Source organism: Otolemur garnettii, unplaced genomic scaffold (genome assembly GCF_000181295.1).
Source record: "Otolemur garnettii isolate 467f Iridium unplaced genomic scaffold, OtoGar3 scaffold00037, whole genome shotgun sequence".
NCBI lineage: Eukaryota > Metazoa > Chordata > Mammalia > Primates > Galagidae > Otolemur > Otolemur garnettii.
This window is the reverse complement of record NW_003852432.1, coordinates 4,922,071-4,943,366: the sequence shown is the minus strand read 5'-3', so window position 1 is coordinate 4,943,366 and position 21,296 is coordinate 4,922,071. Positions and strand designations below refer to the sequence as shown.

General features: G+C 37.1%; 1 protein-coding gene, 1 non-coding gene and 1 pseudogene across 2 annotated transcripts; all 3 read left to right on the top strand.

The window, feature by feature from the left end:
• Positions 1–325: 325 nt before the first annotated feature.
• LOC100955966 (hyaluronidase-1-like) lies at positions 326–13,969 on the top strand. Its single transcript, XM_012805150.2, has 3 exons — positions 326–1,246; positions 6,011–6,100; positions 13,541–13,969. The coding sequence occupies exons 1-3, from the start codon at positions 326–328 to the stop codon at positions 13,967–13,969; spliced, it is 1,440 nt and encodes a 479-aa protein (XP_012660604.2).
• On the top strand, positions 13,118–13,221 carry LOC111725335. The gene has a single exon (XR_002773417.1). It is a non-coding gene; the product is annotated as a U6 spliceosomal RNA (small nuclear RNA).
• A 6,850-nt stretch (positions 13,970–20,819) lies between the features above and the next one.
• LOC100955640 overlaps positions 20,820–21,296 on the top strand; it is a 1,139-nt pseudogene continuing 662 nt past the window's right edge.

Below are 21,296 nucleotides of genomic sequence, written 5' to 3'. Positions count from 1 at the left end.
AAATCTTGTTCAGATGAACTCTTGTTCATCTGAAGAGTGAACTCTTCAACTCTTCAACTCAACAACATCTTCAAACTCTTGTTCAGATGAAATTATAAATTAGGCCTACATGTCAAGAGAGATATGTCAGAGAACCAACAAAATAGTTTCATCACATACATTTCTATTTCAGGCTAATTAAATGGAGGCCTACATGTCAATGAACCTCATAAAATTTGGTTTATTTATCATGTGTTGTAAAACAAAAGGGACATTTGAATCCATAATGTATACTTTTTTCTTTTCATTTTTCAGAAGACTGATGCAATGCTGAAAACTGCAAGTCATGTGTAACCTGTGCTTGGCGTGGTTAGGGGAGCTGCCTCTCTTTATCCTATTAACTCAGGCAGACCTCAAGCCGGCAATGCCGCCAGTGATCAACAACCAGCCTTTCAACATTTTCTGGGCAGCCCCAACAGTGTATTGTAAGAATTTCTACAATGTGGACATGAATCTTCAAGTATTTGACATTATATCAAATCCTTTAGAGACTCAGAGTGGATCCACAATTGCCATATTTTATCCAAATGAATTAGGGTATTACCCTTTTTTCTCTCAAGAAGGAAAATCCTTTAATGGAGGGATACCGCAGAATATGAGCCTCTCTAAACACCTGAGGAAAGCAGCTGATGACATTGGAGAAGCACTCCCTTGGTGGAGATCAGCAGGACTTGTTGTTATTGACTGGGAAAGTTGGAAACCCCAGTGGGATAGGAATTGGGGTAGCAGAGTAATATACAAAAGCCACTCCTTAGCCTTCACTAGAAGCCACCATCCTGATTGGTCAGAAATGAAAGTGAAAACTGTTGCCCAAGAGGAATTTGAAAATGCTGGAAGGAGTTTGATGAACATTACCCTCACCCTGGCTTTAGAAATGAGACCAAAGTGTTTATGGGGATTTTATCTCTATCCAGACTGCTACAACTATGATTACAGGATAAACCCGGAGATGTACACAGGTAATTGCCCAGATGGCGAAATTTTCCGCAACAACCAACTCATGTGGTTGTGGAGGAAAAGCACAGCACTTTATCCTTCAATATATTTGGATAAAATATTGAAGTCAAGTTTAAATGCTTTGAAATTTGTTCATTATCGAGTTAGAGAAGCCATGAGAATTGCTGAAATGGCTAGACCTGACTATGTTTTGCCAGTTTTTATTTTTTCCAGACCATTTTATTTGCAAAGTATTGAAGTTCTGTCACAGGTAAGAAAAAAATAGTCACTCACATAAAAAGTGAAAATTTAGTAAAATGCTATATATAGTCTAGATATAAATATTTTAGGATGTTCATTTTTCCTTAATAATACAATGCTATTCTATCATGAGAGGCCTATATTTCTTCAAACGTCGACCCAATTCTGAAACTGTCACTGACAATTAGATGTGTATTTAAAATTTTCTAAGCATTTGCCAGAATTTTCAACAGATCAGTCGCTAAGCTGGAGTTAACTAACATAGATACGTCGGTATTAACCAGGAGAAATTCTTTTCTTCTTCTTCTTTATCTTTTTTTTGTTTGTTTGTTTTTATTTATTTATTTTGAGACAGGGTCTCTCTTTGTTGCCTAGGCTCACTGTAACTTCAGACTTCTGGGCTCAAGCAAGGCCTCTCAGCCTCTCAAGTAGCTAGAACTATAGGTGTACACCACAATGCTGAGCTAATTTTTGAAAAATTAAAAAGGAAATTTTTGTAGAGATGGCATCTCACTGTGTTGCCCAGGGTGATTGCCAAGTCTAGGCTCATGTGATCTTACCACTACAGCTTCCTGCAATTACAGGCAGAAGCATATCACCTCACAATCATCTTCTTAATAGGAAGTGGGAGCAGCAATTTTCCAAATCAAAAACACACAAAATAGGGCAGTGCCTGTGGCTCAGTGAGTAGGGTGCTGGCCTCACATACTCAGGGCAGTGGGTTCAAACCCGGCTCCTGCCAAACTGCAACAAAAAAATAGCCAGGCACTGTGGTGGGCACCTGTAGCCCCAGCTACTCAGGAGGCTGAGGCAAGAGAATCACCTAAGCCCAGGAGCTGGAGGTTGCTGGGAGCTGTGATGCCACAGGACTCTACCCAGGGTGACAAAGTGAGACTCTGTCTCAAAGAAAAGAAGACAAAAACAAAAAAAGTATGAACTAGGGTTTAGGGTAAACTATTATTATTATTTTGAGACACAGTTTCACTCTGTTGCCCCAGGCTAGTGTGTTGTGGAATCAGCCTAGATCACAGCAGCCTCAATGTCCTGAGCTCAGACAATCCTCCTGCCTCAGCCTCCTGAGTTGCTGGGACTACAGGTGCCCACCACTGGCTAATTTTCCTATTTATACCTGGTAGAGACTAGCTCATTTTTCCATTTTTTAATAGAGCTGGGGGGTCTCACTCTTGCTCAGGCTGGCCTAGAACTCCTGAGCTCAGGCAATTGTCCCACCTCGGCATCCCAGAGTGCGAGCATGAGCCACTGTGCCTGGCCTGAGTTTAGGGTAAATTATTAATCAACTATCTTTTCGTTACATTGCAATTTTATGTTTTAATTGATTAGGCTACCTGAAAAAAGTAACACAGAGTCTGTTGATTTTTGTCTTTCAGAGTCTACAATGTAATCTAGTGGTTAGTCAAGGCATTGAAAGTGGTTTATATAAAGAGACAAATACTGACTTTAGACTTAACACTAAGTTGGAAGCTCAGAAATATTCAGATGAACTTGTTTAGAAGACAATGAGTTTGCAGTCACTGGAAGTGTTCAAGCTTTATGTAGATTGTCACTCAGTACATTATTGTAAGGATTCAGTCACTGGAAGGATGGCTTTATAGGAAAACCTTTCAAACTCCATCAATACTTGAGAAATGACATTCTGTATTCCAGTACCTGACATAGAAGGAGCCATGTTCGATAGGCAGCTCACACTGCCTTTAATCACTTATATTCAAGATAAGGTCATTTAAAAGCAGTACCAATTTTTCCTGAAATATTTCAGAATAAAATCTATTGATCCAAATATTATTGATGAGACTTAATTAACATTTCATCATTGCAAAATTACTTGGTATTAATTAAAATGGAGTGTTCAGTAAGTTTAGGAGAAAAATGATCATAGCATCATAGCTAAAAGCTGGAGGACTCTCCTAGGTATCTGATGCTCCTCCTGGCCCTTCTTAGGTGGCCTTTGTCCAGTCCTCTGCTTTTTGGTGGTGCATTTCCTGTATCAGGAGGAAAACTAACATTTTGGGACAATATGAATTCCTACAAAGTTCTTGAGTATGTTGAATCTGTTTTACCTCTGAATAACTTTGTTCCACTACTTCTCATTCTACCTTCTAGTGCCACACAGAATAAATAAAACCCTTCTTTTAAAAGCTGGTTGTCCATGTATCTGAGGACGTCAAAGTCTTTTCACTGAGGTCTTCCTCAAGTGACAGAGCTCTCAAGGCATCTCATTTTCTCAAATCCCTTGGGGGAAGAAAGAGACTAGGTTATATTTATTCATTCAAAATTATTGGTGCCTACATTTTGTCAGGAATGATATGCTACTAGTAATACCAGTGAAAAATAATAACCCATACAATCAATGCATCTTTTGAGAAGGTGGGAGAATGAAACAAAGGACATTTTTCTGAAAGTTGTGGTCAGAGCATTCCCATTTTTTGTGCTATTAAACTTTTGAAGTTGGCTGGGTGCTGTAGCTCAGTGGCTAGGGCACCGGACACATACACTGGGACTGGCAGGTTCCAACCCAGCCCAGGCCTGCCAAACAACAATAACTATAGCAAAAAAATAGCAGAGCATTGTGGTGGGCACCTGTAGTCCCAGCTACTTGGGAAGCTGAGGCAAGAGAATCACTTAAGCCCGAGAGTTTGAGGTTGCTTTGATCTGTGACACCATGGCACTCTACTGAGGGTGACATAGTGAGACTCTTTCTCCAAAACAAACAAACAACAAAAAAAACAAAACAAAAAACTTTTGAAGTAAATGATAAATTAAGTATCTCTTCTGATTTCTACATCAGAAATCAATAGACTATGTACTCTATTTGCTAAAAAGTATAGAATTATTCGAGTATGACATTGAATTGTTCTGTTTCCATTGCCTTCTATTTTTTCACATATTCACAAACAGTATGGGTTTTCTTCACCTATTGTCTAAGTAACATAACCATTTAAGGAAAGGAGGGTTTTTTGTTTGTTTTTAACTGACTGTTCTTGGTATTTTTTTAAAGAGGGGTCTCAAATAAGAGACTCAATTTATGTCTATGAAGGTGATAGTAGTGTAAAGGAAGAATGGTTTCAGAACACAAGTACCAGCATTACTGGAGACTTCCTATAATTCAGATAAGCTTGAGTGGCAGGGCCATCTACCCAGTCCAGCCTTCAAGTGCTCCACCTGTGCACTGGATCGCTGACTCTGCACACCTGGGGGAGGAGGAAAGCCTGCAGATTGTTCCTACACTCACTCATTCCGTCTTCCATCTCCCCCTATGTTCTGCTTCTTGGCTCTGTGCCATAATCATGAACATAACCTCCTCGGTTTTATATCTTGGTGCACTAAAACCATTATAACTATTCAATTTGAGAATCAATTGGATGCTTCCCTTCTCTTCCCAATATCCAGTAGGTAACTTAAACTTATCCATCTTAATTTCCAAATAATTACCCAATCTGTTCTCTCTGCTTTACAAGGACTGGCATTGCCTTTGTTGACACCTCATCATTTCTCACTGAACAATTTCTGTCATCTCCTAATTGGTGTCCCCACCTGTCCTTCCTCCCATTCATTCTTTACTTGATCAAAAGTATCTTTCAAAGTCGCAGAGTTTTCAAAGTTTATGTAGTTAAGTCCTAACACTTTAGCATTTTTCTTTGAATGTCAACTCTCCTTCACTACAAGGATTCATATGCTTCAGTTTTCTGCAATTCCCACATGTTTTACCACAGTGAGTAACTGGCAGTTGTCAGGAAAGCCCGTGCAAGAAATGAGCCTCTTTGCTCACTCTTCCTGTGGACGTAAAACTCTGCTCTCTCTAGTCTGTCTTGTGAATTTCCTACTCATTTGCAGAGGTTCATCTAAAATTTCACCCATTTCAGGAAACTCTTCTATGCAATGGCACTTCCTCTAATCCACACTATGAATATGCCTTGTAGGTGCTACTAATATAAAAATTAATTTATTATGTGGTAGTTACTTTTTTATATGTTTCGCTCAACCATTAGACTTGCTCAATAACAAGAACTGAAATCTATTTCATTTTTATATTTTTAGTGTCTAGAATATTGCCTGGAATGTCACACATGTTTGTCCAATAAATGTAGAATCCAAGGCAGAATCACGTTTTCTAATCTGCTGCACCCCTTTGTTTCATTAATAAATTTATTTTTTTGTCTGACAGTTTTATTTAAAAGAAACATTTTTTGGTATGTGCATTTCTAAAACTTTATTTTAATTGACAGACAATATTGTAGTATGTGTTTATCATGTAAAATGTAATGTTTCTATACATGTGGAGTGGTGAAGTCTACCTCATTAACAAATGCATGACTTCACATATTTATCATTTTTTTTGTGTGTGGTGAGAACACTTAAGAGAACACCCTCTTAGCCATTTTCAAGAATATAGTATACCGTGATTAACCATTGTCACCGTGCTGTATAATAGATCTCTTGAACTGATTCCTCCTATCTAACTGTAACCTATCAACATCTTTTGGCCAACATCTCCCCAACTCATTCTGCCTCCTAACTACCCAGCCTCTGGGAGATACCATTCTACTCTCTACTTCTATGAGATCAACTTTTTAGATTTACATATATGTGTGTGAGATCAGGAATTATTTGTTTTGCAGTATACCCATTTCTTACAAACAGAGATAATATTATTAATGTACTCTTTACCACAGTTGACAGGTTAAGTCTCATTTCTGAATTATCAGTGGGTGAATTTAGTTTGATAGAAACTACTCCTGACACTTCTCTTTTTTAGGAGGACTTAGTACATACAATTGGTGAAAGTGCCTCATTAGGGGCAGCAGGAATAATACTGTGGGGAGGATACAATTATTCTGCTTCAAAGGTAAGCAATTATTTTTTCATCAGCATCTTGAGTATACTATAGATACTGGTTTGGTTTTTAAAAAATATTTTCACAGCAGAGCCAAATGGCTTCTGATTGTCTGTTCACTTGATTTTAATGATGTTCAAAAATGACAGAATCTAACATTGTTTGAATACCTACTGTATGCCAGACACTATGGTTAGTGGAAGGATAAAGAGAGCCCAGTCTTTCCAATGAAACAGTGATGTGAGAAACTGATGTTTATATTCCAGGGCTGTAATTTGGGGCATGTTAATTAAGAATTGTTGAGTGCTAGCTTCTCCATTTACAAAACTGTACTAAAAGAAAAACCTACTTTGTAAGATTTTGGTAAATTATATGGCATAATATATATGATTAAAAAGAATACCATAGCCAGGCATTGTGGTGGCTGCCTGTAGTCCATCCCAGCTACTAGGTAGTCTGAGGCAAATGGATCTCTTGAGTCCAAAAGTTTGAGGTTGCTGTGAGCTATGGCACCACAGCAATCTACCCAGGGTGACGGAGTGAGACTCTGTCTCAAAAAAAAGAACTCTAAATTTTATTTTTTGTATAATTTTTAATTGCTTTTTACATTTCAAAATATGAAGGGGATACAGATGTTTTTATTACAGAGATAACTTTTATTAAATGAAAGAAGTCAGGGTAATGAACCAGAATAGTGTTCACTGTACCTGCAAAGTAAGTTTTTACTCCTCGTCCCTCCTCATCCTCCTCCCTTCTTGGATTCCAATGGCCTTTACATTTCAATGTATCTGTGTGTGCCCATTATTTAGCCCATCAATTATTAGAGAGTACATATGGTGTTTATCTTTCTATTTCGGACATACTTTGCGTAGGATAGTTGTCTCCAGTTCTACCCAAATTGCTGCAAAAGATATTAATTTATTTCTTTTTTATGATTGAATAGTTCTCTATGACATTTACACATACACCACATTTCTTTATCCACTCATAAAATGTTGGACATGTAGGTTGATTCCACATCTTTGTGATTGTAAATTGTGCTGCAGTTAAAATTCGAGAGCAGATATCTTTCTGATAAAATGGGTTCTCTTTGAATAGATATCTAGTAATGGAATTACTGAATGATAGATGTTTTGGACCATGTAGTATCAGTGTTTTGCAGAGTGAGTTCAACTACTCAATCATACCTCTGTAATGAAGGCCCAGTAAAACTTGTGGGAACTGAAGCTTAGGCAAACCTCCCTGGGAGATTTCCTATGGAGAGAACTATGAGAACTTCACATTTGGAATTATCCCAGACTCTGATTTTTGCATTTCTTTCTTTGGCTTATTTTTTATCTGTATCCTTTTGCTATGGTAAACCATAACCATGAGTATAATAGCTTCCAGTGAGTCCTTCTAGGGAATTATTGAAACTGAAAGTGATTTGGGGAAACCTTTGAACTTGCAGTTGGTGTCAGATCTGAGGGTGGTTTTGTGTAGAATTATGTCCTGAGATTTTGCAATTTGGTTAACTATAGGTAGACAGACATGAACCTCGCTATATTTATATAAATTTGAGATCACAAATATGGGGCTTGTGTATAAAAATTTGGCATGATGATATGTTCTGTATTGCCCACATCATATTGTGGGAAAATAAATAAGAAAATGAAGTGTGTACAATATCATTGAAAACTCAAAAAGTCTAACAATAATAGCCCAGATTTTACCATTGCTGAGTGGTGGATGGTTCTATGACCTGGGGTTTCCACTCTTCAGCTTGTGCCCATTCATTATCTGTCCTGGAAGGCAGTTGAGTTTTAGAACTAAATTTAAATTTGGCATCTACATTCAACTAGTAAAACTAGCTTGTGATTTTCTTCAGTTTGTTTTTACATAAAGGTTATATTTGCTTTAAAGATATATTAGATGAATTTTCATTTTCTTTTTTTATGCTCTGGAACAATTCAAACATGGAATTATATAATGCTTACAAGTAGCCTGGGCAAGGTGGCTAACTTCTGTAATCTTAGCATTTTGGGAGGCTGAGGTAAGAGGACTTTTGGAGGTCAGGAGTTCAAGATCAGACAGGGAAACATAGGAAGACATTGTCTGTACAAAAGCAACTTAAAAATTAGCTGGTCATTGTGGCCCATGCCCATAACCCTAGCTCCTGGAGACGCTGAGGCAGGAGGATCACTTGAGTCCAGGAGTTGGAGTTTGCTGTGAGCTATGATTACTCACTATACTCCAGCCTGGGAGACAGAGTAAGTCCCTGTCTCAAACAAACAAACAACAACAACAACAACAACAACAACAACAAAAAAATCCTGAAAATAATTCAAAATAAAAACGCTAGTCATGCCAGTGGGTGACACCTGTAATCCTAGTACTCTGAGAGGCCAAGGTGAAAGGATCTCTTATGATCAGGAGTTTGAGACCAGCTTGAGTAAGGGTGAAACCCTATTTCTACTAAAAATAGAAGAATTAGCTGGGCATGGTGGTGGGTGTTAGTAGTCCTCACTACTTAGGAGTTTGAGGCAGGAGGATGGCTTGAGTTCAAGAGTTTGAGGTTTCAGTGAGATATGATGATGCCACTGTACTGTAGCCTGGGTGACAGAGTGATAATCTGTCTCACACACACAAAGAATCTTTAGTGTAGTAAAGTTTTTATGATAATGTTTCTTCTCTAATTTAATGATCCATTTTTAATTAAGCTTTCTATCTTTTAAATGAATTTTTAAAATATATCATCTAACTTTTGAGTCATCAGCATAGAAGTACACATACTATATTAACTTAGAATTTAAAAATTCACTTCTGAACCATAATTCTATTTCTTTCTCACTCATATCCATTTTTCTACCATTTTGATTAGTCAGATTTTTCAGATATGAATATTTTATGATTTTATTTTCTTGAAGAACTGGTTCTTGGTGTCATTTGGCAATTCACTTCTCTAAATTCATAAATTCATGCTTTTAACTTTATTTCCTTCCATGGGATTGCTTCATTAAAAAATCTTTTTCTATAGGTGGCGCCTGTGGCTCAAAGGAGTAGGGCGCTGGCCCTATGCTGAAGGTGGTGGCAGGCATGGCCACCCATGCCCTGGCCAAAACTGCAAAGAAAAAAAAAAACACTTTTTCCTAACTTACTGAATGCTTATTTCATTTATTTTTTTATTCTTCCTTAAAATACTCAAAACTATTGGACTGCAAAGTGTTAATTATGCATTTAGTGTTACTATGCTTTAAAGTGTTAGGACCTTTTTTGCAGATCCGAAGACAGAGCAGAAGACAAATTTCCATGAAAATGTTGCCCCCCCCCTTTTTTTGAGAACAAAAGCTAAGAACAAATATACAAGAGGTGTGGAGGATTTGCCATGATGGGTAAAATGCCGCTTGCTGAATCCTAGGAATTAGTGGCCAGTGGCTGGTAAAGAGATCAAGATAGAAAATGCCACCATTCCATGAAGGAGGTGGAGCTTCCAAGAGTAGGAAAATCACTGAGAAGATGCAGAGAGTGGGAGGAGCAGGAAGCATTGAGGAAAGCACACATAGACAGGATACTTCTCAGCACCCCATCAAGTAGCACCAGAAACCATCTCGCTGAACGGGAATCTAAGTGGGAGCCACAGCACACCAAATGCCTTGTTTCTTCTTTGATGATTGGATTGCCTGGTCAACAAAAGCACTGATGACTGGGCATTTAATGCTGAGACTGATCTGCTGTATTCATAAGTTTTACTATGGGGCATTCCAGTTCTTACGGTTTTCCTAATTCATTTGATATTGCATTCTTTAAAATTCCCTTGGACCAATTAGTAAGAGTGTCTTCTTCATCTGTAGGAAACTAAGATTTTTGTATTACCTCTTTTATTATGAATTTCTATTTCTATTTCTGTGTGTGTGTGTGTGTGTGTATGCAGAGGGTGTCGAAATGTGTACATGTTTTAAGAAAGGAAAAAACTGTATTAAAATTGTAATACCCAATGTTAACTGATGACACGTTTTTGTCTTTGTCGCTTGTATCTCAGTACCCCAGACTTGCAGAAGTTAAATGTGTCTTGAGTATTACAATTTTAATACAGTGTTTTTCCTTTCTTCAAATTTGTACACGTTTTTTGGCCTCCTCTCTTGATGCATTTGTGCATGTACACACACACACAGACACACACACACATACACACTGTATTTAGAACAGATTGCTGGAGACTAGATGAGAAGCTATTGCAATAATGCAGGTCAGAGCTGATAGTGACCTGACCCAGAATGGTAACAATGGTCGAATTCTGGGTGTATTTTGAAAATAGACTGGAAAGGACTTGCTGATGGATTAAACGTGAGAGGAAAAATGAATGAAGAATGACTCCAAGGTTTTGCTCCCGAGACCCTGGAAAGGGAGAGTTTGAAACTGCTCAGATGAGGATGTGCTGTCAGAGCTAGTGTCATAACATGTTGGGATAAGAATCCTTAGATTATTTTGGAGTATATGAAGTTTGATATATTTGTGAGACATCAGGTGGAGATGTCAAGTATGAGGGGGGTCCACACTTAGCTCAGGGTTGTATTTCAAGCAATGAGATGGATTGAGTTTCTCCAGAGAAAGACAAAAAGGAAGAGAGAAGGGAAGAGCTCTCTTGGAGTTCAGTCTAGGCACTTCAGTGTTCAAACATAGGGAATATGAGCAGGAGCCAGTAAAGGAGACTGAGAAGGAGCAATCAATGAGGCAGGTAAAAACCAGGACAGTGTGAAGTTCTGGAATCTATGTAAAGAAGGCATTTCAAGGAGAAGGGCCGGGACAGAATAGGGAATGTGCAAGTTGAACTTGTGTTTGCTGATGTCCTATGCTCTCTTAATTGCAGTCTTCCCTCAATCAGCCTTTCTCTTTCTCTCATTCTCTCTCTCTTTCTTTCTTCCTAACTTTACCCCTCCTTCGCTTTCTTCATTCTTTTGGTTCAATTTTTTGCTTGTTTTATTTTATTCTATCTTTATTGGAAACCCACTTAGATGCCTCAGACAAGGAGTCTTGTCCTCATTAAAAATAACCTCTAGGGTAAATTGTATGGAGATACCTGAAAGAATGTAAAGCAGACGTATGATTTGACCCAGCAATCCCACTGCTGGGTGTACACCCAAAGGAAAAAGGACACCTGAACTCAAATGTTTATAGCATCATAGTTCACATTCATGAAGACATGAAACAACCCAGGAGCACACTAGTACATGGATGGATTTAAATGTGGTATATGCATAGTTTGAAGTACTATTCAGCCATAAAAAAGGCAATCTAGTATCTTTTTTGGACAACCCATGGGGAACTAGAAACTATTCTTCTAAGTGAAACATCACAAGAAGGGAGAAACAAGTGCATGTACTTAATACCAAATTGGACCCAACCCATAAGCACTTAAGTGCTCATATGAAAGTAAATCTCAATGAAAATCAAGGAGGGGACGGGTAATTCACACCTGTCAGGTACAGTGCACACTGGGTGAAGGGCACACTTACATGGATAACTTTGACTCAATCTATGCAAAAATAAAGTATGTAATCAAAACACATATGCCACATACTATTCTGAAATTTTAAAAAAAGCCATTCTTTTTTTTCTCTTTTGGCTGGGGCTGAGTTTGAACCCACCACCTCCGGCATATGGGGCCAGCACCCTACTCCTTTGAGCCACTGGCACTGCTCCCCCCCCCACTGCCAAAAGCCATTCTAACAGAAAAAAAGCATTTGTTTATAAAAAAATTTGTATATTTGTTTATATTACGAGACTGGCCCAGACTGAATGTGCCCATAACAATTAACATTGCTTACCTGATTCTGAGAAATTGCTATTGCTGAAAGTACTACCGCTTCACCTGCTTGTTGTTAAAAGTTTTATTCTGCCTTATGACTGTCCATTTGTATCTTCCAAATCTTTTCTAGAGGGATTCATAGTTCTGGGGGCTCTCTTCTCTGAGAAAATATTCCACTGTTCTAAATGGATATTCATATTTATAAAATAAATAAATTGATAATAGAAAACTCAATTTATATTATTAAGGCGTCTATGAGTATTTTCCTGTGGTGCTTCCTGTGGGATCAAGGCAGGCACTCCTCAGGATCCCCCGGACGCTTCTGGGCTAAGTGACGGTATTTCAGTTGGGCCTGCCCATCCTTGCAGCATAGTGTGATGGCTAGGGTAGAAGTGAGCCCTAGCGTGAAAGCCCAATGCTGTGGACACATCAGTAAAATACCTAATGCAGGTGTGTCGGAAGACATACTTCCTTAGGTATAAGCCATATTATACCTTATATTCTATCAAAAGTGACTTAGGTGGACAGTGGCTGTGGCTCAGTGGGTAGGGCACCAGCCCCATATACTGAGTGAGGGTGGTGGGTTCAAAGTCAGCCCCAGCCAAACTGCCAACAAAAAAATAGCCCAGCGTTGTGGTGGGTGCCTGTGGTCCCAGTTACTTGGGAGGCTGAGGCAAGAGAATCGCCTAAGCCCAGGAGTTGGAGGTTGCTGTGACCTTTGTAATGCCATGGGACCCTACCGAGGGCGATAAAATGAGACTGTCTCTATAACAATAAATAAAGAAATAAAATAAATGTGTAGATTAAAAAAAATGTGACTTAGGCATTTGACTGTAATGATCTTTTATATTCTACCTCTGACAAAGTGACTGAAAGGTAAAGTATGGGATATTTATATTATAAAATACTGAATAGTAGCTAACATGAAATAACCAGAGCTCCATGTAGTAACACGAAAACAAAAATTGAAAGTGTTAAGTTTAAAAGATAAAAATTAAAAATGTTAACTTGTAGAAAAAATATCCACAGGATACATATCTTTATAAATGTTTAAAAAACATAATATTACCTCTTGTCCGTAATTGTGCACACACACATATATATAAGAATACACACACACACACACACACATATACACACATCTGGTAAAGTTATAAAAACATGGAGAAAAATCTGACCAAATGTTATCATATTTTAGCCCTAGAAATATTTCACCAGTTACACTTTAATAAATCATCCCCTGCTTGCTTCAGCAGCACATATACTAAATTTGGAATGATATAGTGAAGATTAGCATGGCCCCTGTGCAAGAATGAAACAAATCATCCCATAATACTGGTATATTTAAAAGTGTTACTACAACTATGTCTTTACATTAGGGAATAGTCTGTAGTGGGAAAATGGGGGGTCATCTTCCTCTGGAAATGATACTAGACTGGCTGGGTCATAGTCTTCTTAATCAGTCATGGCTCATTACTCACATGACCTTATAAAGCAGCAGTTCTCAACCTGTGGGTCGTGACTCACAGGAACTGTATTAATGGACTGCAGCTTTAGGAAGGCTGAGAACCACTGTTATAAAGGCTTAGTCCCTCATTTAAATAATTAATCCACTGAAACTAGATTGTATTTTGAGTGCTTTCATTAGATCTCCTTTTTTCTTGCAGGAGAACTGCTTATCTGTGAAAAAATCTATCCAAGGACCTTTGGGCCATTATGCTGTGAATGTGACCTCTGCAGCCAAGCTCTGCAGTCACAGTCTTTGTAATAATCGTGGAAGATGTGTTCGAAAAACACCAGAGTCCTCCTTCTATCTGCATATGCCTGGAAATAGTGGCAAGAAATATGTCGAAAATAAGAGTTTCAGATTCGTCATTTCAGAAAACAGTAAAGTAAAGACAATAACGCACATGAAGAATGGATTTGTGTGTCACTGCTATTACGGCTGGCATGGACAGTCCTGCCACTATCACACTTCAGATCTTATGAGAGGGAAGAATAAGGCTCCCAGGGCCAACTTAAATTTATTGGCTTTTCTCAGCCTGGTCTTACCTGTGATTCTGCTGAAATTTTGTTATCCCCTACTAAAATGTTAATTTTTCCTTGAAATATTGGAATAAAAATGTTGACTTTTTTCTCTTTAACTGCAAGCCTCTTCTGAAATATGTATTGGCTTTAAAGTAAAACACACACACACACACACACATACAAGGTAGTCGTTGACTCATTCGTTGATAGAGCAGTTATTTACTAGATGCTTACTTCATGTTAGGCAATAGGGATAAGGAAGTGAATATGTTTCCTCTTTGGGGAGTTGAAATTCTTGTGGGAAAATGAACAATAGTAAATAAACAATAAACAAAACATACATTATATATCTGGTGGTAATAAATGCTGCAGAGAATAATAAAGCAGGGTACAGGGATAAGGGAGTGTAAGAAAGTGCATAATGTAGTCAAGTCCTCTGTAATGAGATGACCTGAAGGCTGGAGCAGCACATATCTGGGGAAGAGCATTCCTTAAGTGTGGAACAGCAGATGGCAAAAGCAAATTGATGTTTAGTCTCCAGGGATTGAGAATCCCTAAATAATATAAGTGACCCAGGACACTAAGTTACAGGAGCGAGAGGGAATATACATTAAATGTTGTCGGGCTCAACATTACCCAAAGAATCAATAGGAACCTTAGAAATTCATTTTGCAATCACCAGTGACAGAAGATACACTCTATTAGACTCTATAAAATGGAATGTACTATGGGAAATTCTTTGATTTGATACTTGTTGGCTTGCTAAAGTACTGTGTACTGTTCTTATGCAGTTCATCAGTTCTCAATGCACAGACATCATGTGGTCACTTGATCTGACCTAGCTGTGATCATCATCTACTATGAAGACTCAAAGAGATTATGTTGATAATTCTCCAAATACTATTTCATCCCTTAGTTTAGGAAAGATATTCTCCTGCATGACACCTTCCAAATATTAGGCTTTCATACATGCTTGGTCCCGACATCCATGCAGAGCTTTGATATATAGATCACACTCTGATTCCGATTTCAAGTCATTTGCTTGTCCATTCATTCATTATTACGTCATTTATTTTGGGGAGAAGTAAAAGGTAAAAGGGCGATGAGATACTGCGTAGTGTAGTAAGCTAAGTGGCAGGCTACCTAACGTTTCCCTGTTTTAATGATGTTCTGCTGCACACAGACTGCATTTGAAGTAATTAAATTCTTGTGTCCAAACACAAAATGTTTTCATGATGATATAATTAGTTACAAGTTTAGAGGAATGGCTCCTTTTATCCTTATGGTGATAGTAAGTTCTTCAACAACTATTGTGTCAGAGTTCTAATAATTAATAAATACCAATAGGGTAGGCAGTGTTAACAATTACCATTTTGAAGGCGAAGACGGTAAATTATGGAGAGAATGAGAGGCATAGAGAATTCTCCCCAACAACAATGAATACATCAAAGATAATAATATGTTGTATAGACTTACAAAGCCTCCCAAATAATCAGGGTGTAAGAAGGACTGAAGTAGATAAAAGAAAAAGAAAAAAGTATATAATGAACACATAGAAAACACTCTAAACATATTATCCACAGCAAACAATTTAGCTTATTGTAATAAAAGGTTTTTGAACTTCATTTCTCTTATTTAAAAACAAGTGAAAGAGGGCCGTGCGCTGGCCCCATATGCTGGAGGTGGTAGGTTCAAACTCAGCTCCGGCCAAAAACCACAAACAAACAAACAAACAAAAACAAGTGAAAGAAACTAACACCAAAGGAACTGCCACATTTCTGGTAATGGAGTCGTCACAATTTTGACTTTAAAAATAAAATCCGTTCAAGTGAAAAGCATTCAGTTTTTGTTGTACTTTATTTTGACTTGAATAATTTTGGATTTCCAGAGTATACATAATCCACTGTTATATAAAAACAAGAGATATTCCATTACGTCTAATCCAAAGGTAAGTATAGAAATCTATAATTTTTTTTTTAAAAATCAAGTTTTAAATTCTATTCCTATGGTTATAATAATTTCCCAAGAGAAATTAATAAAAAGCTCATTTGTAAGCAAAATATCTTATAAATGTTATATGACATTTAGTAAATGAAACATACCTCCTCAAATGATAAGATGGTTAGAAATCCACAGGGGGCCTGTCTTGTCTTGGTTCATGTCATTAATGACAATTTGGTCTACTTTTTAGGGCAGCATTATTTTCTTCCCCCACTAGATTTACAAAAGCATCCTTTATTTAACAAAAACTTTTTGATCATGCACTTGTTTTTCCCAGTTTCTAATTGTCTCATTCTAATCATTTTTTTTAATCCCAAAGAATGTATGTTTTCATCTCACAAGCAGTATGCCATAATCAATCGTTCTGTTTCTTAGCAGATTCATGGCACAGTTACTTTTATACTGGAGACCTTCTCCATGAAGTCTTCTCACATTCTCTTCTGATTTGGACTCTCATCAGGATATTTTTATTTAAATGTTTTTCAAATCATTTCTTTTCCTCCACTTTCTCTGTGCAGTGTTATTTCCTACCCCCATTACATTGGGTAATTTATAAAGAAAAGAGCTTTATATATAAACCTCCATAGTTATAAGAGGTTATATTTGTAAGTTATGAGTTATATTTATAAGTTATTAAGTTGCTATTAGACAGAGCTCAGCTTCGGTTCATCAATACTCTGTGTTGCCTTCCCACTCATATACATGGATTCTAGAGCTATCTATTTTACTTTGTATTATAGATTTTTTCACCTCTTTTTATAGAATACTAGTTTGTTCTCCCACTGCTATGATTTGGGCTGTGGTTTACTTGTCCTCATTAAAACTCACATTAGAATTTCATCCACAGTGTGGCAGTGTTGGGTGAGATCTTAGGGGAGGTGTTGGGTCATGGGAACTGATCGCTCAGGAACAGCTTGCTGCCCTTCTCCTGGTGGGGAGGGAGTGCTGGTTCTCATTGTCACAGGAAGGGATTCACTCCCTTGAGAGTGGGTTGTTATGAAGTAGGACACTCGGGCTTTGACTCTCAACTCATTTTCTCTTTCCCTGTGACCTAATCTGGCACATTGTGCAGCATGAAAGCCCTCACCAGAAGCCAGGGCCAGGTGCTCATACTTTCCTGTTTGCACAATAGTGAGTTTAAAAAACAAACGAACAAACCTCTTTGCTTTATAAATTACCCAGCCTCAGGTGTTCTGATGTGGCAAGAATAATGATTAAGGTGACCAGATTTTAACATTGGTAAAGCAGGACACCATTGATGGGGGAGGGGGTTCTTAATTAAAAATTTGGTCTATATGGAGCAACAAAAATGTCCATAGAATGCAAAAATAGTATTGTAATATATATTTTTAAATTTTAACATAAGTACAATTTACAAATATAGTTCATTAAAAAAATTATGTATAATATTATTTTATTCTTTGGCATATTTCTTGTTGAATTCTAACAATGCAGTTCTCAATAATCAGTTCTCAACATTATTTGTTATTAAAGTTTAACATTATAAAATTAACAAAAATAATATAAAACTCATATCCTGGCGAAATAGCCACATGGCAGCTGAAAACCGTATATTCCCTTCCTGTTCTCCCGCCATTCCCTAGCTTGTCGTGCATTCTTTCCAAAAATTGGGACTTTTTTAAAACTCTGCAGGACGCGGGACAAATTGTTAAAAATTGAGACTGTCCCGCCAAAAGTGGGACGTCTGGTCATCTTAAGATACCATTACTGGCATATTTTGACTCTCATTTTCAATCCCAAAGAACCCTTTTTACCTGTAATGTGATTGCTACTTTTTCATGGTATTCTTGCTTTGGTTTGTAGATTCAACAACTTCTTAAATCTCTCTGAGAAGATTAAAATGATTTTTGAAATTGTTTCTATTGTTATAAAGCTTACTCTGATCCCGCTGAGAGCAATTGTTCTCTTGGTTAGTTTCTTCTCCTTTATATTTTTGTCTGTATCAAATGTTTGGTGATTTGGGGAAGAACAAGAGTGATTGAAAAATCTGTCATAGAAATATCTCCCATTTGTTTTTGTATATTTATTTAGCACAATGGTTGCATTGAATGGGAGGATGGACTGCAACTTTGTGAAAGGGATTGTGGCATGTTAACAAGTAAGATTCCATCTGAACCATCTGAGTATAAAACAGGCAGCTTGGTAGGAACCTCATGCTCATCAAAAAAGAGAGAAAATTGTCGTGGAAAAGGACTGTAACTCCTTCTGGGGTTGAGCAGCCTTTTCCTTTATCATTCTTTGCATGTCCACTACAAATACCCCCCTAAATCCATTTTAATTCTGATTTTGTATTTGGTCTAACATACAAACTGTGAACGCTATATTGGATGGGTTTTCTTTATATTTAAATGTCTTAGGGTCAAATGTCTCTGCTGCTGGACTTTCTGTATACTCTGAGCAGTTGGATGGTCTGATTCTTCTGTATTGGAAGCAATGTTTGAATTGACCACTCTGATAATTTGTCCTTTACCTACTTCCATTTTTTGGATGTTAGGATTTCTCTCTTCAATGGAAGGAATAGCCCATCCACAGTAACTTTGTACTGTGATTTTCATTTCTTTTTTTTTTTTACTTTTTAAAAATTTCTGACTTATTCAGGCTTAGCTGTTTTTGGTTTTTGAGTCAGATCACTTCTTCATATGGTATTTTTTCTAGTGACATATGCTGAAAATAACATAGTAAATAAAAATATGGGCTCAGCTCACTATCTTGAGCCATTGGTTCTGGTAAATTCATGTTGTATTTACTCAGGTTTGTATCTAATGCCTATTAAGAGTCAATTATTCCAGTATGATCAAGAATAGCACATTAGTATCTATTTTTAAAATAATACATGTCTTAGTACACAAAGCACTTACCCCCCTTTTTTCTCTTTAATCTCTAAGTCTTAAATAGTTTTCTTTACTTCTCTTTTTGTTTTCCAACTAAAGACTCAAAGTTTCATTCTCCCTTTTCTAGTCAGTGAATTTGAATCGGGTATTTTTAGAAAGCAGTACTCCAAAATGTACTCCAAAATGCTTTTTAGAGAGTGTGACTTTGGTTAGAAAGAGATTTCTTGCAAGCGTCCTGTTTAACTTAGAGGACTGAGTCACCCTGTAATAACATGACTCCCTGGACCATGACAGGGCATCCTTTGCCATTCCGCCTCTGCTTTGCATCAGGTTGACTAAAGGACCAGCAGCAAATAAAGGCAAAAGTAAGATATACTTGTTTTCTGTTTGAATAATTTGAAAGATTATTTTTAGAAATTAGAGGAATTAGAAGAAAACCAATTCTAATTTCTTGGAATACCTAATTTCTCTTTTGCCCTATCTTACTTTATTCACTTTTCATATGAAGTGCTCTTCAATATGTGAGTTTGCTTTAATTAATCTAGAACCATAAAAACCACTTTTGACATTGATGGTTAAATTTTAGCTAATTTTTTATTTTTTATAACTTTATGTTTAAAATGATTTTCACTTTAATGACTAATTAAGGCTTGCTTCATTTCTCCTCTACATGGCATAAACCTTGAAGACCAGGTGTGGTGGTTCATGCCTATAATCTTAGCACTCCAGGAGGCTGAGGCCAGAGGATCACTTGAGCTCAGGAATTTGAGACCAGCCTGCTGAAGAGCAGAGACCCTGTCTCTACTTCAAAAAAAAAAAAAAAAAAAAAGAAAAAGAAAAATTGGCCAGGTGTCATGGTGCACACCTGTAGTCCCAGTTATTCAAGAGGCCAAGGCAACAGGATCAACTGAACCCAGGAGTCTGAGGTTGCTGTGGGCTATGATGACACACACTACTGCACTCTAGCCTGGGCAACAGAGCGAGACTGTGTCTCGAAGAAACAGCAACAACAAAACATTGAAGGATAAAAAACAAGGTCAGAAATTAATCTTCATCAAAAAGGAGTAATTAGATAAAATAAGATGGAATCGAAGCACTTAAGAAAATTCCAGAAAAGAAAGTTATCTAAAGTTTAATAAGTAACAATCAATCTAGCTTCCTAAGTTATTTGAAATTAGGTTAGACAAACAACCAAAACAAAAATATAGTCAAGAAAATAAGACAAAATGACCATCTTTTTCACATGCAATTTCTCCAAATACTTTTATCTATTGTAACTGGAGTACTGCAGTTTATAAATAGAAAAGTCCTGTGATTCCACAACATATTGTGTAGTTGTAATAAATAATGTATTGGTATAATGCACTGCATTTTGTGGTGCCTAATAATACTGGTCAGTTTCTTCACGCCTATGGTCAGAGTTCTGACCAAATACTTACTAAACCATTAACCATCATTAATTTTTCTTTACCATGGAGAATTAGCCAACTTATAATTAGCTCTTAATTCCCAAGTGTTAGTATATAGCCTTAATTTAAAGCTCTGGCTGAGAGTGTTCCAGCCAATTTAAAAAATTCCTCCTATTTTCTGAAAAGGGCTTTTTCTAGGTGTGCTTTCTCATATAACAATATGAAAAGTGATCTTTGTAACAAAACCCAGCTCAAAGGAAGGGGGGTTCATATCCTGGGCCCTCAGCCAAAGGATAAATGTCAATTATATAAGACCCTCACCTCACAAGGAATTAGCTACAACCACAGTGCATTTTCATTTTAATAATGTAGAAGACTATAAAGGTTTTACGCCATCAAACACTTTGATGAGCTCTTTGAAAGAGAATCATTTTGTACTGTTTTACAAAGAGATGGCTATAAAGGAAACTTGACAGGGTTGTTGGTATCTTCCTCTTCTACTGTCCATGGGTCTGTCTTCTGGGCTCAACTCAGCATCTGTTCTCAGGCATTCTTTGCCACTGAATCAGCTTCTCTTCCTACCTACTCACTACCCTTACAATTAGCACATGGTAGTTGTTATGCATTTCTATTGTTACAAATTTACATTGCCTTCCATGTACTGTGAGGATAGTCTGGTAGGTCTCTTCAGCCCTCTAAACCTCAGTTTACTCATTTGTTGAATGGGAATGTAATTATAAGCTTTATACAGTTATTGTAAGGTTAAATAAGATACATATTTATAAAGCAAATAAGCTTCATGCCTGGGATTTGATGAGTTTTTCAAAATTATAGTGAATATTATTTTCTATCTTTATTTGAAAGCAAGGACCACAATTTATTCATATTCCTTTCTGGTCACACGGTCTGAGGCTCCATGGATGTTTGTTGAAATGCCTTGCCAGTCTCTGAATAGAAGGTAGGTCATTACAATCAGTGCGGTATCTCAATTTATTTATAGGTCTCTTTTAGACTGTAAGTAAAATATGTGTTAAAAATATAAGTCTATAATAATGAAATCTACTTAATACTTGATTCTTTATCCTCAAAATTATCACTAACAGAAAATTAAATCTCTTCACAGGTCTTCCAAA